At 34.5% G+C, this 24,849-nt stretch overlaps 3 protein-coding genes across 6 annotated transcripts; all 3 read left to right on the top strand.

The window, feature by feature from the left end:
• The first annotated feature begins 2,516 nt into the window (after positions 1 to 2,516).
• Positions 2,517 to 8,268, top strand: LOC105959116 (P-loop containing nucleoside triphosphate hydrolases superfamily protein). Of its 3 annotated transcripts, none has more exons than XM_012983151.2 (8): positions 2,517 to 3,047; positions 3,218 to 3,388; positions 4,231 to 4,541; positions 5,109 to 5,190; positions 5,555 to 5,968; positions 6,061 to 6,798; positions 6,951 to 7,058; positions 7,727 to 8,268. In XM_012983151.2, exons 2-8 carry the CDS (start codon positions 3,227 to 3,229, stop codon positions 8,093 to 8,095), a joined length of 2,184 nt encoding a protein of 727 aa, XP_012838605.2. In that variant the 5' UTR covers positions 2,517 to 3,047; positions 3,218 to 3,226; the 3' UTR covers positions 8,096 to 8,268. The 3 variants fall into 3 exon arrangements, with proteins under 3 accessions (XP_012838605.2, XP_012838604.2, XP_088670712.1); XM_012983150.2 differs by having other exon boundaries at positions 2,567 to 3,047; positions 7,721 to 8,268; XM_088814586.1 differs by having other exon boundaries at positions 2,761 to 3,047; positions 6,951 to 7,107; positions 7,626 to 8,268.
• Positions 8,269 to 15,933: 7,665 nt separating this feature from the next.
• On the top strand, positions 15,934 to 18,213 carry LOC105959115 (SNF1-related protein kinase regulatory subunit beta-3). Of its 2 annotated transcripts, XM_088813888.1 has the most exons (4): positions 15,934 to 16,079; positions 16,361 to 16,424; positions 17,502 to 17,553; positions 17,660 to 18,213. In XM_088813888.1, exons 3-4 carry the CDS (start codon positions 17,527 to 17,529, stop codon positions 17,984 to 17,986), a joined length of 354 nt encoding a protein of 117 aa, XP_088670014.1. In that variant the 5' UTR covers positions 15,934 to 16,079; positions 16,361 to 16,424; positions 17,502 to 17,526; the 3' UTR covers positions 17,987 to 18,213. The 2 variants fall into 2 exon arrangements, with proteins under 2 accessions (XP_088670014.1, XP_088670015.1); XM_088813889.1 differs by lacking the exon at positions 16,361 to 16,424.
• A 3,240-nt stretch (positions 18,214 to 21,453) lies between these two features.
• On the top strand, positions 21,454 to 23,819 carry LOC105958877 (high affinity nitrate transporter 2.4). The gene is made up of 3 exons (XM_012982880.2): positions 21,454 to 22,352; positions 22,425 to 22,540; positions 22,948 to 23,819. Exons 1-3 carry the CDS (start codon positions 21,540 to 21,542, stop codon positions 23,603 to 23,605), a joined length of 1,587 nt encoding a protein of 528 aa, XP_012838334.2. The 5' UTR covers positions 21,454 to 21,539; the 3' UTR covers positions 23,606 to 23,819.
• Positions 23,820 to 24,849: the final 1,030 nt, after the last annotated feature.

Here is a 24,849-nt window from a genome sequence, read left to right as displayed (position 1 = left end):
GCATGATAGTCATAATGAAGTAATGAACTACTCACCTAGTCACCTTGAAGGTATGTGATACTCTTATCTTAATTATTAATTAGTCAAGGAAAAAAATTAAGGCCTTACTTATTCAACACGATTTATTTATTTGGTAAATTTCACCTTACCCCTTATACTTTGATTATATATTATTTTATCTCTTTATATGCTCGATTGCATTGGTTTACCCCCTACATGTGACAAATTGTCTCAATGTGACCCTCGCTGTTAGTTATCAGATTTGATGTTGATACCGTTTGATCTAAGCTATGAAATTACAAAAACGTCAATTCTCCCAAATTAAATAATTATTAAGAAAAAAACAGGAAAAAAACAATAAAAAATTAAAGACAAAGAGAAAACATAGTCCATGACGTCAGCCACAATTTTTTTTATTTTTTTTTAATAATTATTTAAACTGGAAGGATTGGTTTTTTTTATAATTTCCAGACTTAAATCAAACAACATTAAAGTCAAAGGCCTGAAAATTAACGGCGAGGGCCACATTGAAACAATTTTTCAAGTACATGGAAGCAAATCGATGCAATCGAGAGTAGAATGGGGTAAAGTGATATCGAGACAAAGTACAGGGGTGAAAATAGAATTTACCCTTATTTATTTCATATGATTTTGATTTTTTAGGGGTTATTATACAAAAGGCCCGTAGTATATTATTATTTCAAAATGAGACAAGTCAAATGCAGAATGGGTCAAAATCAGTATATAATTACTGGAGCCACCTTAATCCGTGTGCCGGCTCCGATTGGAAATGATAGAAAATGACAGGTCAGCAAATGCTAGTTCCCACGTACAATTTCCGCGCCTCCATTTCAGGCTTCCCACGTGCACTTTTTGCTTGTTCAACAAATTAATTAATTTTCCTGATTTATTTATTGGGAAAATTGGAGTTTTGGTCCTCTATGTTTGCCTATTTAGGAATTTAGTCCTCTAACTTGTCATGTTTCAGTTGTACATGCAATGATTTTGCAAATATAGTTTTTTAGTCCTATTTTGCATGATTTTTAATTTTATGACGCGGTAAATAAACTTGACGCATTTTACTTATATAGATACTTGAGAATTTATAAATTCGACATCTAACTTACCATTGGTAGAACTTTAATTATATGAGACGACACGTCTATAAATCAAATCAGAGGAGCATTTGGAATTTTGTAAGTGTCCATATAAATAAATTTCTGTGACTTTATTAGGTACATCGTTAAACGACGGCTAAAATTCAAAGTTCGAGTGAAATAAAACTAAAAAATACTAATTTTTGCATAATTATTGCATGTAAAATTGAAATAGAACCAACCTATAGGACTAAATCCCTAAAAAGACCAATATATATGACCAAAATTACAGTTTTTCCTTTATCTATTTATTCAAGGAAAAAACACACACTAGAATAAATTTCCTTTATATTGGTTTTTATCGTTTTATGTATGAAATCGAGGCAATGCTTGGATTTATTTTGGGATTTATTTGCAAAAATACATTTTGAGGGAATAATTTAAAAATAAAAGTTATGTTTATTTATAATTTTTTATAAAATAAAATATACTGTATTGGTCACATCATAAATATGTTGGGAAAATGTATTGTAGAAGAAGAATTTAAAAAATAAAGCGATATTTGCTTATTTTTTAAACCGACAACTTAAAAAATTAACGTGATATTCATTATCGCAAACTAATATTCTGTCATTATTAACCTTATCGATAACAACTAAAAAATAATACACTTTCTGTAAATAAATATAATTAGTGAAAAATTTCAAACCATCTTTTAATATCTTTTACCTTCGTTTTCCAACTGAGTCTTTTCCTTCTAAAACGTGTGCAGATTACATTGCCATCTTTCATATTTATCATAAACGCTTCTTATATTTAAATGATAGTCTAATCAAATTGCACCACTCATTCAAACTTATTGGAAGATTAATATCAACCATATAAACAAATTAAATTTAAATAAAATTGTGACATAAAATAAGTATTCGTTTTATATCTCGAAAATAATAGTTTAGCGGTTGAAGCAAATTGAGTCTGCGTCAATTGACCTAAATTCCAATTCTTTTTTTAACGATGTAACTTATCACACATAGTTATTTCAGTGTGCTTTACGTGTTTCATTAGTGACTTAGTTACAACTTACAATTATTTGACTAAACCCCACGAATAAGGGAATGAATAGTGGTGGTTTGTAATCGTTCATAATAATAATAATAAAAAATAAAATAAAAAAATCACCCCTTGAATTTCTTTTTACAAACATTGACGAGATCTTGTTAGAAGATTGGACAATTTGAAATCATGTCCATTTCAAGAATATTATAATAATTGTTGATAATAAAAAACAAACTACTTATTATTTGAAATGGCATTTTAAATGACAATGAAAAAGTTAAACAAAGTTATCTTTTCCTTAATTTAATTCAAGAAATGTACTTTTTTTATTTATTTATTTTTGGAAAAATGCAATAATTTGACATCACCCATTTTACCAATTCATGTAATTAACAATCTATTCCACTAATAGTACAGATTCTTTTCATCATATTGCAAAACCAAGTCCCTCAAAATCCAACATATTCCGAATCGGTCCGTTTCACGTTTTAACAATACGCCAATCTATTCCAACCCTCATCTTCTACATATTTACCATCTTTGCCACTCCCTTACAATCCGATGAAATCTACTCCGTTAAATACTTGTTCCACCGAGGGCCCCACGTAATTTCCACCGCGTGCCAGACCTAATTCAGTAATTTAACTTTTTATTGCAACCCGCCGAATATATAGAGAAAGTAGACGACTATCGTGGATGCCCAGAAGCTGTGATGCGTGGACGCTAATGGCGGTAGGAATGGCCGGATCGCCTCGTAAACGGCGCCTCTCTCCTTCACATCTCCCCGTGATTTTACACTTTCTCCTTTGCCCATCCGATTTTAGCTTCCATCTGCTCTTAGAACCCTAACCGGATTTCGAGTTTTTTTTTCCCGTATTGATTTCCGTTCTCCAGGTTCGGATTCCCCTGTTAGCAAACCTGCATTGTATTCGTGTTTGTTTTGTTTTGTTTTGATTTTCAATTTTTTAATTTTTTTTTAAAATTGTGCGTGACGATCGTTTATTTGACTTGTTATTTGAACTGTGTTAATTTGAGTTGGATTGTTGTGCATGTGGATGGCGTAGGATTGACGAATGGCGGCGGCGGAGGGGTTGTCGAAGCTGCTATACATAGTGGTGGTGGATGATGATGGAGCGGCGGCGGAGAAGAAGAATTCGTCGTCGTTTCGGTACACGCGTTCCGTTCTCCAGAGTACTCTGCAACTCATGGGTTGTAAGGCTCGTCACGCCTTCAAGGTTTTCTCTTTCCCCAGATTTCTTCTCTAAAGTTTTCTTTTAATTACTACTTCACATCTAAGAGTATGCATCTGCTTTTTAACTTACCTGCATGTTCTTAAAGATGTGCACGCTGTTCTTGCGGCAGCGCGTGCGCATGATAGTCTTTGCCTCCATTCCTAGAACATCTAATTTGGGGTTCATTGCCTAATTGCGGATTTTAGTACTGTTTACGCACTCGATCTGCAATAATTTTGTAGTCCTGTAGTCAATACCTTCGATTTTTTTGCTTGTGTTTCTGTACATTTCATATCAGTTTCATAAATTCCTTTGATATCTGAGCAATAGAAACATTTTTTTCCCCTCCTAACGAAAATAGTGAAATACTGCTGCCTTTTCTAGTTATAAACTTTTTTTTAGGAGGAAATATAGATGTCTTCATATGTCTGGGTTATTTCTTATAAATTCGAAAGTGATCTGGTTATTGGCTCTGAGTCTGAGTTCCCGTGTGGTTGATGCGGATTTATAATTTTTGGATCTGTGACTTTTGTAGGCGATTGTGAATATCTGCAGGTTTGATGATTTGTATAGAGTATCTTGTTTTTAGTAATTGGAATCTTAACAATTAATAGGTAGCTAATCTCCTGAAGAAACTGCTGAAATATAGAAAAAAATAAATTGCACTGCATTTAGTACTAGAAGGGTCTTGTTTTCCAGAGTAGGAAATATGCAATGACCGTACGCATCTGTACAAGTTCTGTTATGGCATCATGATCTTTTTATTCATATTTATTTTGCATACACCATTTACATCCATTTTTAAGTCCTTTCTAATGCCAAGTCCTTCAATTCCTGTCGTGCAGATTAGCCAAAGGGTATTTGAAAGAATGAGGCTCGAGTGCTCGGTTGAGAAGTTGGTCTCAGAATGTATAGATATGTCATTGCAGGATGCTAAAGTATATCCTCAAAGGGATACTGACTACTTGGACAAAGAAAATGTTAATCACTTATCTCAAGAGGGAGATGTGATTAAAAGCAAACCATTTGAATTGTACAAAAGACGCACCACAACGTTTGTTGGAAGAAAAAAATTTCTAGATGTTGTATGTGAAGCTCTCTCGGAATACAAGTATGTGGGGCCAAACCAGAAGGCTGATCTAGTCTTAGCTTGCAGGTAAGAGTTGGCAACATGTCCATCTGAAACTATTTTTGTTTCTAGGTCATAATTTTTTTTAACTCTAATTGTCCTGTAGCTGATGGTTGATGTGTTGAATTCTTTTCTAAGTCTATCAACTTTTATGTTATGTGGCTGATCATTACTGTTGTTTATCTTTCTTGTTCTATTACTTGTCCGGTCAAATTGCTGTTCTCATTTCTGGGACAAATTGACAATGTAGAAGTTTTTGGAAAAAGGAGAAGTCATTTTGTTTTGTGGAGTGCGGTTAATCAAATATTATTCTCTTGGTAACCTTTAGCAATTCCAAAATGATGCTTTAACATAGCATCTCATTCGCTTTTCAATCGTTTCACAAGTATCGGCTCTTACCTACCTGGAAGCAAAAAGGGTTTTTCAATATCTATTAAGTGTTGATGTTGTAGTTCTAGTTGCTTCTCAGGGTAATAGCTCACTTTACTTTGTTGTTTTTTGTGTTTCTTAGTATGTCTTGTTCTTAAAATATCAAAATATTCTGATGAAGGAACTTGCTTCATTTTGCTCTCTAAGTTCTCCTTGGTATTTCAGAATCAGAGAAAGAAAGGAATCTGTGACTGTGTTACTCTGTGGCACGAGTGGCTGTGGAAAATCTACTTTATCCGCCTTGCTGGTGGGTTTTCCTGGTTACTTCTGTTTGATTTGCTTGGGTGTTGGTTTATTTATTTAGTTTTCTATTCAGTCAGAGTATTTGGGTACTCAAGTAACTGTTTTTATTTTATAAGTTTTAGTTTGGTTTCATCGTTTATCTTCATAATATGTCTTCCATTTTTATAAGTTCCATGGTCATTGAGAACCACTTACATAATAGGTGATGTCTCTGAGTTCTCAAATGTTCTAAATATCCATGTCCCTTGATAGTATTTACCTCTGTTTGAGTTACAGACTTAAATCTGTAAAAGCACTTTGCCATATTTGGCTGGTTAATATGTGGTCCTGGAAATATTTGGTCTTGAAATCGAGCATTATTATTGCAGGGTAGTAGGCTGGGTATTACAACTGTTGTATCTACCGATTCAATTCGCCATATGATGAGGAGCTTTGTTGCTGAAGAACAAAACCCACTACTCTGGGCTTCAACTTATCACGCTGGTGAGTATTTAGATCCAGTTGCAGTGGCAGAAGCCAAGGCCAAAAAGCGGGCCAAGAAATCAGCAGGCATTCCTGCTTCCTCACTGGCTAAGAATGAAGTGCTCGGTAATTCCACTACTGGAAAACCTGAAGGCAATGCAACCACCACTGATTTGGTCAACCCAAAGCAAATGGCAGTAGAAGGATATAAAGCACAAAGTGAGATGGTAATTGATAGCCTCGACCGGTTGATAACTGCCTGGGAAGAACGAAAAGAATCAGTTGTGGTGGAGGGTGTTCACTTGAGCCTCAATTTTGTGGTAATTATTCATGCCATTTGTTCTTGGGAATTTTTGAGTTGATACACGGTGGACTGATTTACTGATTTAGCTACAATTTTATTGTCACGCAGATGGGACTAATGAAGAAACATCCTTCCATCATACCTTTCATGATTTACATATCAAATGAGGGGAAGCACTTGGAAAGATTTGCAGTTCGCGCCAAGTACATGACTCTAGACCCCGCCAGAAACAAATATGTTAAATACATTCGGAATATTAGAACGATACAAGAATATCTATGCAAGCGAGCTGATAAGCATCTGGTGCCGAAAATAAACAACACTAACGTTGACAAAAGCGTAGCAGCTATACACGCAACTGTTTTCAGCTGCTTGAGAAGGCGCGAGGCGGGTGAGAATCTCTACGATCCAATCACAAACACGGTTTCTGTAGTTGACGAGGAGTACAGAAATCAGTGTACTGCCAATTCGTTGTGCGTCGAAGGAATGCTTCAGCTGATTCGGCAAACCTCCAGTAGGCATCTGATGGCACTTGTGAATCATGATGGTTATGTGGCGAAGGCTTGGCCAGTTGACATTGTAGATGATAATGGAAAGGCAGTTTTTGGCGATCCTATGTGGAATGGAATAGGACCACCTCTTTACGGGCCATTGCATATAGGCGAATCGGAACCTGTGAACGTGCATTTTGGTCACTTTGGGATGAGTTCTTGGCCAGGTGAGACTGGCGGCACTAGTCATGCCAGCAGTGTGGACGAGTCAAGAGGTGACCTGACTGACAATGGCAGTAGATACGTTTCATCGTGCTGCAGCTCGCCTAGGATGTCTGATGGGCCTGCTAAAGAGGTATGTATTTCCCATGAAGTTTGTTAAAATATAGTGAAAGTTTAATCAGTTATATCTTTCATAATATATATGTTGTGTAAGTGCTAGAACATAGGATTTTTTTTCTATATGTGCTCCCTTTTACTCTTTGGTCCCTTGCTGCGCTTTTGCAGCGCAAGGAAGAGCAGTCTGTGCATGGTAGTGACGAAGAAGTTGACGAGCCGCTGGAGTTAGACAGTGATGAGGATTTTAGTGATGGACACGAGCATCTCCAAGAAGAGGTAAGGACGTGCCCGTTTGTTTCGATTCGGTTTAAACGTATACGTAGGGGTGTAAACGAGCCGAGCTCGCCTTATTTCGTGAGCTCGAGCTCGCCAAGGCTCGAACTCGAGCTCGAGGAGCCTATAAGTTTTAGCTCGAGCTCGAGCTCTTTGTGTTTCTAAGGAGCTCGAGCTCGCGCTCGAGCTCGTATACGAAACGAGTTCGAGCTCGAGCTCGCGCTCGAGCTCGGCACAACCAAAAATCCATCCATTAAATTTATTTTTTCAATTAAAAAGTAATATTATTATTTTTTTATTTATTATTAATAATATCCATTATTATATATTATTAATATGTATTGAAAAATATAGAGAAAAGGTAAAGTTCGCGAGCCTGCTCGCGAGCTGTCGAACAACTGAAATGAAGCTCGAGCTCGACTCGTCGAAAAGCTCGGGCTCGTGAGCTCGAGCTCGAGCTCGATTTTTCGAGCTCGAGTACGAGCTTTTTTCGAGCAAGCTTGGGAAGCTCGCGAGCCGGCTCGTCTCATTTACACCCCTACGTATACGTATACGTAATGAGAAATTGAGAATTACATTTGGTTGGTCACACTATATATACATACCAAAATTGATAAACTTAATGTTTTGTTTGTATATCACAATTTTTGAAAAGTAATTTAAAGTTTCAGTTGGAAGGCTCTGTGGACGAGGAATCGACCAAGTCAGACGAGGAGTATGACGATCTTGCCATGCAGGATGTACCAGATAGTGGCTACATGTATGACGACAATGATGAACAGTTGAACAATAACACAAATTCCAATGATGTGTTGCCTGTTTCAAAAGACGAATTGGCCGATAAAAACGAACTTCATGGAGAAAATCACCTGCAAAATCTCGACTTGTTCTGCAGAACTAAAAGCGAATCTTTGTCTGAGTCGAACCACCAGTCGACGATTCGCCCTCTTACGCCTCCCCTCAGGCATAAAAGCGAGAGGAGAGCGGCAACTTTTGGGAATTTTAGACTGAGAAAACGTTCGCTGAGCATGCATCAATAACCTTTAAAGAAGAAGAACGAGTTCCGTTGAGTTTCTCATATTCTCTGTCTCGTCCTTTAACATCGTTACTGTATTCTCTTTGAGAGTCTTTTCTTCCTTGTGCAGCTTTGACCATGTTGTTAAACTATTATTCAACTCTCTTTTGTGCATAGCATATATCTTTTTTTCTTGAAGCTCCTTTTTTCCTTTATGTTTTCTGATGTACTTGGTTAAACGGGGTCGCCGCCCCCGAACCCCCGTATTACTTAAATGCACTTTTTACTATTTCGCCCCTGGCCTCCAAATATGCCCGACTCGGCCCTGGCAAATAGTTAGTAGTAATTACTATATATGGCAATTAACAATGCCCTGTAGATGACGAAGTCCAAGAAGGGGTCCACATGAACCTTTTGGCATATTTGGCTAAAAATCGACCCATTTTAATTTTGAAAACATCTCTTTTAAAAACAAAAATGTAATTAAATGGTCCTCCATTTGAATTACATATTTTTGTTGCTGTCAATATACAAACATAACACATGCTTGCATGCATGGCATCTTGGACCACCTACGCAAATTCAATTAGGACCAGCTGCCCTTTTTTTGTTTTCACTTTACAGCCATTTCCTACAAATCGGGTGTTGTCATGTAAAGAATAACGAGTACAACAACTCGCCGACACCGCAACTCGTATACATTATGATTCATTAATTTACGAGCCTTCTCGTTCCAGCTATTGTCTGAGTGACCGTGAGTGATGGTTTTTGAAGCCAACTGTCTATAACATGCATCATCATCGAACAACTTGTTACGGTTACATCCTTTCGCCATATATATGCTGTTTTGTGTCTGTGGGGTTGGCTCATTCCTCTAGTATGTATTACTAAATAAATATATATAACTGGCAAGCAGATTGCATGATTTATACATACAGCAAGTATCGAGATATATATTAATTAAGTAGATTTGCGAAATATAATTAGCTAGGAGCGGAACTCACGGTTGAATCATCATCAGTGTTGTCAAAGTACTGAAACAACTGGTAGTATACAACCAATATGCATTGCCCCCATTAGTTACGTTGGATATATCGAGAAGAAAAACGAATTTAATAGATCGAGAAGTTAATGAAGCTGCAGCGGTAATTAAGTACTCCCTCCGTCCCAATTTAAATGTCGTTTTGGGTTGTTTTGCACATATTAAGAAAATCAATAAATGTGCATAGATTATAGTGAAAAAACAGATAAATTACTAAAATATCCTCAACATTAATTGATTCTCAACTAATTAATTAGGAGTGATTAAGGTTAAAATTGAAAATAATACAATTAATGTTTCATTGAAAATTTAAAATGACAAATAATCTGGGACAAAAAAAACTCTCTAAAAAGACATATAATATGAGACAGATGGAGTATTAACGAAGCCAGCCCCTAATTAATTGTATTAAGAGCTGAGAAATAAATATGTGCAAATGCAAGTTACAAGTATTTTTGAAAATAGTATAGTACGTAGGTCCAACTTCCAAACAAACATATGGTAATGAATAATTGTCAAGAACATAAATACACCCAACCATGCCACTCATACATTAACATCATATATATATATATATATATATATATATATATATATATATATATATATATATATATATATATATATATATATATATATATATATATATATATATATATATATATATATATATATATATATATATATATATGCATACATGTCTTGTAATTTTGATTTTGTTCAAACTAAAGCTACACTAGCAAAAATTAATTTCAGGCATATATATACATATTTTGACAAACATGTTTCGATTCGAATAAATCTTAGCTTTATATAGAGCTAGAAATTAGTGAAAAATGAATTGTTCTTTCTCACATCTGATTAGTCAATTTTTGGGTAACCATGAGTAAAATAAAATAAATAAATAAATAAAATTAAAAGATTCATGGTAAATTTTTTGGGTAACCATGAATATTAATAGAAATGTAAAAGGGGTACCATAAAAAGGTAAAAAACATGTTGTTGGCAGAAGAATAACGACATAGCTCGTAGTTTAATCATCTGAAGAGCCAAACTTCAATCTCTCAGTACCTGACATACATATATATATATATATAAACAACTGGGAGACAGTAATTTTTTGCCCTCTTCAATCATAAAAATTACCTCTGAACAAATTACACAGTTTCTTTGCTGCTAGTCGTTTATTGCCGATGCAGCATCATCAAGATTCTCACCGCATAAAAGCTCCGGGAGAGAGAGAGAGAGAGAGAGAGAGAGAGAGAGAGAGAGAGAGATCAGCTCACCGGCCACCGTGCTTTTTGATGCATGTGAATCTTGATGATGCTACACCAGAAAACAACGACTGTGTGTATCTATGAATGAATATATATATATATATATATATATATATATATATATATATATATATATATATATATATATATGTGTGTACAGCTAGATCCCTAGATGAAATTTAACAAGATTTACAGGAGAGAGAGAGAGAGAGAGAGAGAGAGAGAGAGAGAGAGAACACAATTTGTGCTACTATATATGAACATAAGCTCGATCTGGAAAGTATAACATAAAAAGGATGCAAGAAAGTGTGTGTGTGTGTGTGTGAGGGAAATTGAAGTTGCAGTGTGGACCTTTCGAATGAAACAAAATATAATATCAGAAAAAGCCCACGAGGTTGAGGCTGACGTGGCATCTCACCATTGGGTAGAATTTCAAAGAGAAGCATGACCTGATTGTGTGATGTGCCACTTAAATCAACAATTTTCTTTTTTTCAATCACACAATATTTATTAAATATAATTATATAAAAACCAAAACAAAAACAAGACACAGGCCCCCCTATATATTTCATACATGAAAATCAAAGAATTAACCTTATCTTATCTGGGTGTGGGTGGATTTATCTTATGAATAATTAGTGTACTTAATTCAGAGCCGGTCCTGAGGGGAAGCCAGAGATGCCACCGCTTAGGGCCCCATTTTAATCTGGGCCCCCGAAATTATATTAAAAAAATCCTAATATATATATATAGATACATTTTTCTAATAGAAAATAATATTGCAAACAAAAATTTATAAGATAGAGGCCTCGATATTTTATCTCGCCTAAGGCCCCGGAAACCCTAGGGCCGGCTCTGACTTAATTAATTACTCCAACAAATTAAGGATAAAAATATAAAGATAATATCATGGACTGATTAATTGAACCCACCAATTAGGCCACTTGATCATACTAATTCTGATATATATATATATATATATATATATATATATATATATATATATATATATATATATATATATTATTCGCTATATATATGACTATATTTCATGATTAGTTTGAAAACCCTAATTCTATCTGTGGACTCTCTATGGAACCATTAAATTATTATTATTATTTTTAATACAAAGGAACTTATGAATCACACGGAGGTGTAAATCGCACTGAACTTGCTCCGTGGGACGAGTTTTGATGGCAAGGTGATCGAACTCGAATCGTTAAACCCCTGAATACAAACTGTAATAATATATTACATTATGATGACGAAGTTTATCCAGTCTAGTGCAATTTGAAAGCACTGAATATATGGTTCTACTGGCAATTATATTAAAATATTAATAATAATAAAAAAGCATAAAGAATTATTAGGAGATCAAAATGATATGATGACAATTAGGTCACTAATGATTTTGTAGGGACATGCTATCCAAAGGGCCAAATGGAAGATGTAACGTGAAACTGATCAGTATTTGTCTTTTGGAATCCTAGACCTACACTAATTAATTAATTAATTAATTAATTAATTAATTAATTAATTAATACCAAGAACTCAAACTAATTTAATATCCTGCAAAATTTTCTTATTATAAAATTTCGATATATAAATGTGTAAAAGAATATGCTTTAGTTCAATATATTAAAAGGTGGAGGTGAGAGGGAGTGTATTAAATGAAAGAAAACAAAGTAGGGTATAAACCTTTGTGGATTAATGCAACTTTATTTATTTATTGATTAGTTGTTGAGGTTTGGGCTTCCAGGTGCCGACCACACTCACTTGTCTCTGTGGATTTGTGATTTTTTTTAATTAAATAAATTGGTTTAAGACAATAATTGTAATGAATTTTTTATACATTATTCAAGACTGAAAATAATATTTTTGAAAGAAAAAGTCTAAATACAAAACCTATTAGAGAGAGAGAGAAAAAATCAGAACTGTATTAATTATTTACTTATGTGTAATCAATATAGTTATCAAATTGTCAACGGTCGCTAGATCGAGATTGTCGCACATGGTTAGCCTAGTATGTTATACGTCTTTCGTATTGTTTGTAAACTATTGTACGAGAGTGTATGTTTTCCGAGTGCACCTATATGATTGATTGCGGGTTACTTTGTTACTAAAAAAAATCGGCATCCCCTAAAATGAACCGGAAATAACATTGTACAAACAATTAATTTTGAAACGCAAATGAAAATTTTATGTGATGGGAAATTGGTATAATTAATTATTAAACACCAACCCCACACAAACAAATGAATAAAATACAATAAATGATAAATCCAGCAAAATTAAATCTGCAAGAAAGAAGCAATCACAGCTCATTCTTCTAAAGATGGTGGACTTGTGGAATCCAAAGTTATGGCTTTGTTCAATGTATTTTAAATTCAATTAATTCGGATATACCTTTTTTTTCCTTTTTTTTTTCTGCACATTATTAAAATTCATATTTTATAGAATTTAGATTAATGGTGCAAATGGATAAGATATTATTCAAATTTTAGTTTTCATACTTTTATAATAAAGTTGAAACTTGAAACTTATTATTTGTCTATTAATTGTCGGGTTTTAATTTTTTGGAGGAAATCCGCAACCAATTATAGAGGCGTACTGGGTAATACCTTGTAAATCATATGGGAGATATAAACCATATTAGGTTAACCATGTAAGACAAACTCGACCTAGCGACCGTTAACAAGGGCATCGTGATATTGTTTAAATAAAAAGTATTCTAAAGAAGAGAATATAATTTTAGTATACCATCCCGTGAGTTTTTTTAATTTTTATAAGTGAACCTGATTTTTTTAATAAATGTTCAAAGAAAGAAATATATAATAAAAGAAATAACAAAAATAAATTGTTGATCTGATTTAGATTCCCCCCACTACAAAGACTCCACCTGAATGGAGGACCCATTTTCCGTACAGTCTGACGTGGCCTCATAATTCTAATTTCATTTCGTGGGGTAACCCGATTTCAGGGGTAATATGCTATAAGTCCCTCAAAGCAAACCTAATTTGGACTAAATAACAAGTCAAAATCCAATCTTTTAATTAAATCCTTAATTTGAAACAATATAGGATATACATCCCTAATTATTTTTTTATCCCTATATTGCCCTTATACCTTAAATATTTTGACCTACATATTACGTTTCTTTTCTTGTAGCAGATTTATTTCTTTTTATTCTTCTCTTTTTCTTTTTCTCTTTCGTTTCTCTGCCCCTCCTCTGTCGATCTCTCTCTCTCTCTCTCTCTCTCTCTCTCTCTCTCTCTCTCTCTCTCTCTCTCTCTCTCTCTCTCTCTCTCCCTTTCTCGGCCGATCTCTATATAGCTATTCTCTTTTTTTTTTTTTTTTGTTGAGACACGAATATTGTGCCGGAGATGCAACAGAGGGTGGATGCGGATCTGCCGGAGGCGGCGGAGGAGATGACGGAGTGGGTACCGGAGTGGCGGTGAATCTATTATGGCGGTGGATCTGAAGGCGGCGACGATCTGGGTAGCGGAGTCGGCATCGTTTTTGGGAAGAGATGAGTCCAAGTATGTGAGTTGAATGAACATGGTAGTGGCCGGTTATGTGGGGATGGTTATCGGAGGCGGTGGCTATGGCGTTGGCGGCGATGGTGCCAGATCTAGGGTTTCATAATGAATAAAGGCGGCTATGTGGTGGTAGATCTAGGGTTTCGTAGTGAATAAAGGCGGATATGGTGGCTAGGGTTAGGTGGCTGCGAGTGGCGGCGCGCGGCTGCTAGGTAGGGTTTGTGACGGCGGAAGTTATTTTTGCTTTTAGGGTTTTGGAACAGTAAACCGTAGTAGACCATAGTACACCGTAGTACACCATAGTATAGCATAGTACACCATAGTACACCATAGTATTTCATAGTCTACTATAATATTCACAACAGATAAAATTTTAAAAAAATATATGTAAATTGAATAAAAACACGATTTTTTTTTATAATTTTAAATATTATGTACGAAAAAAAGATTTTTTTATGTTTTTTATAATAGTGTAAAAATGATATAATTAAATTTTTATAATAATGAAAACAATACGACATGGAAAAAAATGTGTTCTATGTAAAAAGGAATAATAAAAAATGCTAGATGCAAAAATAAAAATATTAAATGCCGAATTAATAATGATAAATACAGTTTAAATATTATTTGATGTAGATTTAATTTTTTATTGTGAAGGGCATTTTTGGAATGAAATTTATAAAGGATGTGAAGCAAAAGTTTAGTTAGACTTGTCATTTAGTTCTAATAAGTTTTGTCACTAGGGACTTATATCTTAAGACCCCAAACAAACAAATAAATTTGTTGTCGCATATTATTTTTCATTTTTGGAATACCAATAATTATATAATATATATATTTTTCTTATAATTACTTATATTAGGAGAGTAGGCTCGTGCCAATCACGTGGAATGCGTGGGGCTGGGCCACATCCCTTTGAACAATTAATTGGGCGTGTTGGTGGTGAATGAAAATTGGTAGGTTTTTCATGCACAAACGTTGCTTATTTTTCTCCACATAATTTTATGATGATGTCATGCTGATGCAGGAATCTTTAGCAGATTTATTACGCCATCTTTTTTTATTTTTTATTTTATTTTATATATATTCAACCTTTTTCTTTTAAATATGAAATCGGTATAAATATTGATGCAGAAATGAGCTGAAGAACGTACTTAATGTTAAAATTATATTTTTGATTTGGAATAATAGTTTTAGCAATAATCATACTGCATTCTATCAAACTCCTGATAATTTTAATTAATAAAATAATATATATATCTGGTCTAGTTGATGGAGCAAACTATTGCAAGAAGGCATGTAATTACTAAAAATAATACAATTTGGATATAAAATTAACTTAATCCCTACTTTTATAAAGGAAAAATAATAATTAAAATGATAGAAGACAATCATGAGTACAAGAAAAGGTGGAGCCCATCAGCTATTGGAGTTGTGCTATTTCATAATCCCCATTTGAAAGTTTAGTTAATTACAGAGTTTAGTAATTAATAATGATATTCGCAACTTCTCTCACCACTGTTTAATGGTTAATTAAGCATCTTTAATCGGCTTAATCTGTTTTTGAACCTATGACCTTAAATAAGTTAATATTTCATTTGTGTTTACTTTTTATTTTTTCAATTTGATCAAAAATAACTTTTGATTTTTCTTTTTTTTTTTTTTAATTTTAAAATGTATTTATGTTGTAGCAATATGTTCCAAAATCGAAAATTTTCTGACCAGAATCGACGAAAATGTAAATTACAATCCAATTTCCACCCCTAACTAATACATTATAATACATAAAAGTTTGATTTTTTTTTTTTTTTTTTACAATATTAACATAATGAAGTATTGACAATATTTTAGTTTTCTTAACACCAGTACCAATTATGTGGTAAAACTACATAATTGGGCCGGGCTGTAAGCGAGGCCCGTATATAGATAATGGGCTGAGAAGCCCAAAATTGCACCTACTACGCCCCCAAATATTATATATATAAATATTACCCAAACACTGAACAGTAGGCGTAGAAATATAACGAAGTCTCTGCTCTGGAGCAAAAATTCAGAAGGGGTATTTTTCCCACAAATCGAAGCGTATAAATTTCACACAGAAATCGTACACAGACGCATGATTCTTCAGAATCTATTACCGGATTCTTCTAGGTATGAATGCGTATATATAGATTTTATTTTTTTATTTTTTTTATTTTTTATTTTTGGGTTTTTACGTGTTCTTAGTTTCTGTGAGTTTGGTATAGGAGATTGGGCCTAATTGTATTCTGAATTTTGTTCTATTTTATTAAATTTTTGTTGAATTCCTTAATTTCTGGATAACGAATTTTCTAAATTCCTCGAAATTTGTACTCGGATGAATTTTTCTTTCATCGCATAGATTATTAATAATTTATTTTATTTTTTTGCCATACTGCATTGAGTGCTAAAAGAGGACAATTGCCTAAGAGAGTATGTTAATTGTGACCTGAAGCCTGCACAGTATACTTCAATCAGGTTCGTTTCTCGTTTTAATCTCGAAGTATTTCGAGTGAGATAAGCTCTTCCTTGGCATTGTTTGTGTGTCGTTTGAACTTAAATTTTTTGAATATTTCTACGATGATCAATAAGCTGACGACGGTAGTGGAATGTCGGTTAAATGTGACAAAGTGACAAATGAAGAAGTTATTTGATTGCTTTGTGATTACTCCTTTAGACGAGGTTCCATTATCTATTGAGAAATCTCGGAGTTTTAATTCATTCTTGCTGAGGCTCTAACATTGTTGATTATTGGACTTCCTTTGAGATTAAGGTAGTTATCGAGGCTAAATTTGGTATTAACTATTAAGCCTTCTCTGGTTCTTATATCACGACGCTTCATCTTGTACTATTGGGTTCTGTATTGTTTTGTTAAGCTGCGTGTATAATATATATATTCATAAGCTCTGGAAGCAGGTTGAAAGTATTCATTTGTGGCCTTTATAGATATATACTGGAGATATTAATAATCTACCTGACTATAAGAAATGGACAATAATTTGTTTTTTAATCTAATTGAGATAGCTTGCAGTATATACTAGTTTCACTTCTGTCAAAGATGCATTTTAGTTAGTCGTATTTAATGAACCCAAATCTCGTACTTGTTTGGCGCACATAACCGGATCATAAATAACATCCCAAATAAAAAAAAAAAACGGAAGCAAAAACGCCTCACTACTCCAACATTAATGAACTTAACGGTACAATTTCTTCTTGATGATTATTTGTACTTAAAAGAAGGGAGTAATCTTTTGTCGTAAAATATATCTGCCATTGTAATTGTGATAAAAAGTAGTCCCCCGCGTTTCGTATGAAGTGTCGTTTGAGGTTGATGCACAGTAATTAAGAAAGTTATTAAATAGTCTTTGTTTTGGGGGAAAAAGTTCTTACTTGGCAAATTTGCCCGTTTGTGGTTTATTGGTTTTCTCTTTACGACTTCATTAATGTTAGGATGAAGTCGGACAAAACAAATTATGAAGCGACACGTAATATGAGAAAAAAAAATATTTCCTATAATTTTAAATAATTATATTTCGCTGGATGATTTACTTTCAGGCTCTCCGGTTCTTGGTAAGATACAATGAGCCATCAATATGGGGAAGATCAAGTAAGTTCAAGAATTGAAAGACTTCACTATATTTTGTGTTTTGTTTCCTCTAACAGAAGAAGTTCTGGCCCTTAAATGTATAGTAATAATTCTATTTTTTATTCAGGATCGAGTAAATGTTGCTGGATTTGAAATTCCGAATTCACCAGAAGCAAGTTACAACAACACATACCCTGGAAACGAGGATGAAGGCAGAGAACCGCCTATGCTACCACAACACCTACAGCACACTTTGTTAAACCAACCAACAAATAGTAATAGCAATATCGATCCTTGTGGGCCCCACCTCCCTTTGCCACAGAATGTTTGTCTGAACCATCTTTATATTGAGAACAGAGAGTCTCCGAGATCGGTTGTTTCACTTGGTGTCACTCATCGATTTCGTTCCAAATTCGTCACTGTTGTGCTTTACAAACCTGTCCCCAGAAGGTGAAAATAGCAGAGCAGGTGACTTTATTTTATTCACCGTTGCTTTTATTTGTATATTTGATTCGACGCGGTTGTAGGAACTAGCATGTAATGCAATTTATCCGGAAAATAAAATTTAAAAAAAATTGCGTTCCGTTTATGTGTGCTGTGGTGAACGGTGAACTCTTGTGTGTTTCGGTGAAGTTCATTATGAAGGATAGAAATGATTGAGTTATAAATTATACTACTAAATCGCGTGTGGAATTTTCTTTTATCTTCTTTTTGGTGTATTTTTGCAGTGTATGATGTTAGGTTGTGGATAGGTTCTCCGTTTACAAGGTGACCCTTTTTTCGTTTTTGTTTCAAGAATCTTATTAGTTAGAACATGTGCTGCGATGAGAAATTATGTACGGGAGAAGACATTTTTTTCGTGTCTTAGATATATCGAAAAAATATATTCAAGAGTAAATCTATTTCTGACTATGTTCAATCAAGATGAAAGCGTCTCCTCATTTGCTCGTTTTTGAGTAAGCATTTGATTTCATCCATTTTTCCTAAATTTTTCGAAGTGAAATTAATTTCAATTCCGTTCCAAAAAATATCCGGAAAATCTGAAATTGGAATTTTGAAAATTGTAAACGAAAACCTTGTTTTAGAATTGGAATTTTTTAGGATGCAAATTCGGAAATTCCGTTTCTTTACACACCGAAAACATTACGAATCCAAAAAAAAAATCGAAAAATTGGCTGAAGTAATAAATTCTATTTTCGTTTCACTCATAAAAAAGTTGACATTTGTGCATGAACATAAATAAGTCAATGGAGATTGTAACAAGCACATGTGTTCTGGGGGAAGATTTTTCAAAATAAATTCGGAAAATTCATTTCGCCGCGTCTAACAAAACCAGGCCCCATCGTACATCGAAAGGACCAAATAATATGAAATCCGATCAACGACGAAATATATCTTCACTTTTATGCATCACTGTCTACAAGTTGTTCTACTGTCTTGACTACTGCCAGTCAAATATTGCCTTTTTTTTTCAAATTTCTTCCTCTTATTTTATAATTTTTTTTTTTTTTTTTTTTTACAATTAAATGTGAACTGCTATCTACCTTGCCGACTTATTGAATTATTTTTTTACTTCCGAAAAAGAGATTTTTTTTCGAGAGTGTTAATTCAGATCCAATCGGTCATTGTAGTAGGATGAAATTTTACGGATGTATGAATTAAGCTGAATTTGGTATATTGCTAAAAGCCAATTACTGATGAACATTTTTCCAATAGTTGTTGGCCTGTATTAAATATTAATACACAAAGTCAACACTATAGTAGGGCAAACTAGCTAGAATTAAATTTTCATGTGCAAAAATAAAAAATAAAAAAATAAAGAAATAAAGAAGATGTAATATAAATTAAAGTCAACTTTCTGATCAATTAGATTCTGATATTATATCAACATTCTTATGTCATTTTTACTTTACATGATCACTTAATTAAGTGATTTGGTTAGATAATTCATGTCACTTATAAGTTGTGAACTAAAACGATGGATAATTGCACTTAATTTCCCCCGTCTAATTTCGACGTGGATTATGGTCTAAAACGAATATAGAAAGCGAACACAAGATAAGCTAACGACGAAATATATATTGAAACTCAACGGAAATCACAGATAAAGGAAGCAATCCGAAAAGCTGAGGGTTTCAACGGATCTTTACCGATTAACACTAACATCTAAAAGTAGATAAAACTAATATAGTAATATATATATATATATATATATATATATATATATATATATATATATATATATATATATATATATATATATATATATATATATATATATGTGCATGTAAGTAATATGAGATTACCACAACAAAAAACTCAATTATTCCTATATATATATCCAACAACTAAGCACTAAGATCGTGGCATGGACTTATATTCAGACAGGCAGATAATTAAGTTCATATATAATTAATTAATTACGAAAATCTTGAAACATGATTCCCAGTTCCCAGAAATTAAGTAAAACGGTAGTCCAAACACATGTAGTACCTGCTATTTCCCTTTCATTATCAAGAAAAAACATCTATTAATTAATTAATTAATTAATTAATTAACTATAAGATATATTAATATATATACACGTAGCTGAATAATTTGCTAAATCAAGACTCTCAACGCCTCCGAAAGGGTAACACGGACCTATATATATATTTTGCATAGTAATTGTCGTTATCATAATGGGAATTTATAGGCAGAATTAGTCATAAAATGCCTACACACTTCAATAATTATTCAAATTTATACCCACCATTTGACCTTATAATTTTACATGGGATATTATATTATATAATATATATACGAATGCGTGTGGATTAAGTGCCAATAATTGTAATATTCTATGATACCTCAATTATTTCCAATCTGGGAGGAGCCGAGGAGGAGGAATAAAACGGGAAGTTAGATATTACACCTGATTATTTATATTTTACATTAGATGGATTTCGATTGAATCTTACATTTGATTAAATAATCACCTACTAAGCACACATACAAATGTGTGTATGATTATCTATATATATACGATAGGTTGAAATCCACCTAATATAAATAACCAGATGTAATATCTAATTGCCTGATTGATTTGCAAGTTGGCAAAAAATATTAAGATTTTTTCTCTAAAGTTAAATAATTAGTCAAAATGAAGCAAGAAAATAATGGAGAAAAATAATAATTTATTTTTAATATAAAACAGACTTTTTGCTAAAACATGCATGCTGTGAAAACCAGAATCAACAGCGCTTTCTTAATACATGCTGCTGTACGTGACCTTAACTAATTAATTATGAGATATTATAAGCTAGATTAACAAGCAAATTGTTCTAGTTAATTATGATCAGATATCTTAATTAATAACTATGCTACTTCTTCAGTTTAATTAATTAATTAATTGCCACTCCCACAAAACACCTTTTCTTTTTCTTTTTCTTCGATCCAATTAGTAACTTTAGTCTTTAGCCACATGATAGGATGAAGAACATTATATTAAAATACCACTAATTATTACCAGTGGACTTAATTTAATTAGGTTTAACCATGTTATATTTAGGGTTTTGTCTTAAATCCAATTAGGTCAAAAAAAAAAAGGAATTATATATTGCTTAATTATTACTAGTAATTTTGAGCTAGTTAACTGAATATATGTATATATATTCTCATGAATCTGAGGTTGTATCTAGCAATTGAATTAATTAAGTATGGGGCCCACTGAAGTTTGAATGGTATATGCTCCTTTGGGATATACGATAAGGCTAAACACTGTTCATTGCCAGATGTGGCGGATTGGATTCTTCTCTGCTTTAATTAATTAATTAATCTTTGATTAATTATTAAAATGCATATTAATTAATTAATGTTACCATTAAATACATCTATATTTGTCAACGCATTTACACTATATATAACTAACTCAACATCTCCGATAATATACTTCTTCACCATAACTCAAACATTTTCTTTTCAAAATATTAAATTATTAATTATATATTATATTTATATTACACGTAATGGCTGAAAGTACAGAAGGATCTCCGGGGACTTCCATGCACGGAGTGACCGGCAGAGAGCCGGTGCTGGCGTTCTCCGTCGCATCTCCGATGGTGGCGACCGACACGACGGCGAAGTTCGACCTGCCGGTGGACTCGGAGCACAAGGCGAAGAAGTTCAAGCTCTTCTCCTTCGGGAAGCCACACATGCGGACCTTCCACCTGTCATGGATCTCCTTCTTCACCTGCTTCGTCTCCACCTTCGCCGCCGCGCCGCTGGTCCCGATAATCCGGGACAACCTGAACCTGACGAAGAGCGACATCGGCAACGCCGGTGTGGCCTCCGTCTCCGGCAGCATCTTCTCCAGGCTGGTGATGGGCGCCGTCTGCGACCTCCTCGGCCCCCGGTACGGCTGCGCCTTCCTCATCATGCTCACGGCGCCGACGGTGTTCTGCATGTCGTTCGTCTCCTCCGCCGGCGGCTACGTGGCGGTGAGGTTCATGATCGGGTTTTCGCTGGCGACGTTCGTTTCTTGCCAGTACTGGATGAGCACCATGTTCAACGGCAAGATCATCGGGCTGGTGAACGGGACGGCGGCGGGGTGGGGGAACATGGGCGGCGGCGCCACCCAGCTGATAATGCCGGTGCTGTACGAGATAATAAAGAAGGCCGGGTCAACTCCGTTCACCGCCTGGAGAATCGCGTTCTTCATTCCAGGGTGGCTGCATGTGATTATGGGGATCCTGGTTATGACACTTGGCCAGGATTTGCCAGATGGTAATCTCGGTGCCCTACAGAAGAAGGGCACTGTCGCTAAAGACAAATTTGGCAAGGTAATTTATTTAATTAAGTTCATTAATTACACCCTAATTAATTACTGATGACGTGGCTATATATATATTCAGGTGTTGTGGTATGCCGTGACGAATTATAGGACCTATATATTTGTCCTCCTCTACGGCTACTCCATGGGAGTTGAATTGTCGACCGATAATGTCATTGCCGAATACTTTTACGACAGGTCGAATTCCGAATTTCCGAGATTTCGATTTAAATAATTGCGATTTCGTAAAAGTATTTATCATTTCGAATTCCGAAAGCTTCGATTTTCCCGACTTTTTTTCGGTAATACTATTAGATTATGATTTCCAATCAATTTCGCTAAATATTTTGGAAAACTACACTTAGTGTTATAAATGAATGAAAAATATAATTTTCAAATTTTGTCTATCCCAATCGGAAAATTTTCAATTTTATGATATTTTTCCTAAAAAAATGATTTTTTTCAAAATTGCTAGTTCCGATTGGATCTGTCCGGTTCGATTTACATGCTAAAGTCTCTCGTCTCTCTTTCACTCACACATACACACTAACACACACGAATTATAAAAATTATATATTGACCCCTGATTTAAATATAAATAACAGATTTGACCTAAAACTTCACACCGCCGGAACTATAGCAGCCACCTTCGGCATGGCAAACCTAGTAGCACGTCCATTCGGCGGCTTCGCATCCGATTACGCCGCCAGAAAATTCGGAATGAGAGGAAGGCTATGGACGCTATGGATCCTGCAAACCCTCGGCGGAGCATTCTGCCTTCTTCTCGGTAAAGCCGACACCCTCCCCCTGGCGGTAACCTTCATGATTATCTTCTCCGTCGGAGCTCAGGCCGCCTGTGGGGCCACCTTCGGTATCATCCCTTTCATTTCCCGGCGATCGCTTGGAGTGATATCGGGTATGACCGGCGCCGGCGGGAATTTCGGGTCCGGGTTGACTCAGCTGCTGTTTTTCACGAGCTCGAGGTACTCGACGGCGACTGGGCTCACGTATATGGGGATTATGATTATGTGCTGCACTCTGCCGGTGACGGTTGTTCACTTCCCGCAGTGGGGGAGTATGTTCCTGCCGCCGTCGAAGCACGCGGCGGAGGAGCACTACTACTCCGCCGAGTACGATGATGACGAGAAGAAGAAGGGGATGCACCAGAACAGCCTTAAGTTCGCCGAGAACAGCCGCTCTGAGCGCGGCAACCGCATCGGCTCCGCGCCGACTCCGCCGAACTCGACGCCGAGCCATTTCTAAGCTGGCCGGATAAATAAATATAAATATTATATTATTATATGTTTTAATTAACTTCTTGTCATAAAAGTGGTGGGACGATGACGATATGATGACGTGGGAATCTATTAATTTGTCGTTGAATGTTTTAGTATATATTACAAAAGATTTGTCTTAAATATTGGGATCTAGCTGCAAATTGATTGAAATTGAATCGTAGTTGGTTGTGTGTTTGAAATAATTATTCTATTTTTCAACAACTAGAAAATGTCGCAAATGACCCTTGTAATTTACATTTTAAGCAGCCAATTTATAGGATAAGTTTCGAATTAAATAAACCATAATATTCAACTCGTTTATGTAAAATATTTCAAATTGATAATATCCTAATTAATTCCTAGTACTCCATAGATATGAATCTTTCTTCACATCCATCAATAATGTTTACATGTGGTAGGCATTTATAATTGGTACCAAATTAAGCATCATTAAAAGTTTGGCACAAATTAATTACTTAATTAAATAATTTTGTCTTTAGCCAATGTTACACGTATATATGGACATACATAAAACATGATCCGACAATGTAGTAAGGAAATGCTTCTCTGTATATCCTAGGGGTGTAAACGAGCCGAGCCGACTCGTGAGCTCGAAGAGTTGGCTCTTAAAAAGCTCGAACTCGAACTCGGACTCGAGATTTTCGAGCTCGAGCTCGAGCTTTCTGACGAGCCGAGCTCGAGTCGGTTTTCAGTTGTTCATGGGCTCGCGAGCCGGATTTATTATTTTTTTTTTATTTTTTTTTATTTTTATATGTTATTTGTATTTAAATAATGTATAATAATGTAAAATAATATAGAAATAAATACAAATATTAAAAATATATATAATTACAATTTAGTTTTTATTTTTTATTTTTTTAAATAATTTTTAATAATAAAATAATAATTAAAAAAATATTTAAAACAAAAAAAAAGACAATGGGCTTGAGCTCGACAAAATTGACACGAGCTCGAGCTCGACAAAATAAACTCGAGCTCGAGCTCGAGCCAACCAAAAGAGGCGAGCTCGGCTCGTTTACACCCCTAGGACTATATCCTCGATCGCTATTAGATTAATGGCGTGATTAGACGCTTCTCTGGGCACAAATTAGATTAATGGTGTAATTAAATTTTGAACCCTAAACTGCTGTTCAATAGTAGAAATTATGTATAATAGAACTTCAATAAATTAGTACTCGATAAATAAAAAATATTGGCTAAATAATAATT

The sequence above is a fragment of the Erythranthe guttata genome, chromosome 14 (genome assembly GCF_056151865.1).
Source record: "Erythranthe guttata isolate IM_541 chromosome 14, IM_541, whole genome shotgun sequence".
Classification (NCBI taxonomy): domain Eukaryota; kingdom Viridiplantae; phylum Streptophyta; class Magnoliopsida; order Lamiales; family Phrymaceae; genus Erythranthe; species Erythranthe guttata.
The sequence above is the reverse complement of the archived record's forward strand: the minus strand, read 5'-3'. Positions and strand labels throughout refer to the sequence as shown.

Coding starts and splice junctions, on each gene's coding strand:
- LOC105959115 (XM_088813889.1), top strand. CDS start 17,527: ATGAGCCATCAATATGGGGAAGATCAA. Junction 17,554..17,659: donor ATCAATATGGGGAAGATCAA/GTAAGTTCAAGA, acceptor TTTTTTATTCAG/GATCGAGTAAATGTTGCTGG.
- LOC105958877 (XM_012982880.2), top strand. CDS start 21,540: ATGGCTGAAAGTACAGAAGGATCTCCGGGGACTTCCATGCACGGAGTG. Junction 22,353..22,424: donor CTAAAGACAAATTTGGCAAG/GTAATTTATTTA, acceptor ATATATATTCAG/GTGTTGTGGTATGCCGTGAC. Junction 22,541..22,947: donor GCCGAATACTTTTACGACAG/GTCGAATTCCGA, acceptor TATAAATAACAG/ATTTGACCTAAAACTTCACA.
- LOC105959116 (XM_012983150.2), top strand. CDS start 3,227: ATGGCGGCGGCGGAGGGGTTGTCGAAGCTGCTATACATAGTGGTGGTG. Junction 3,389..4,230: donor AGGCTCGTCACGCCTTCAAG/GTTTTCTCTTTC, acceptor CCTGTCGTGCAG/ATTAGCCAAAGGGTATTTGA. Junction 5,191..5,554: donor CTACTTTATCCGCCTTGCTG/GTGGGTTTTCCT, acceptor TTATTATTGCAG/GGTAGTAGGCTGGGTATTAC.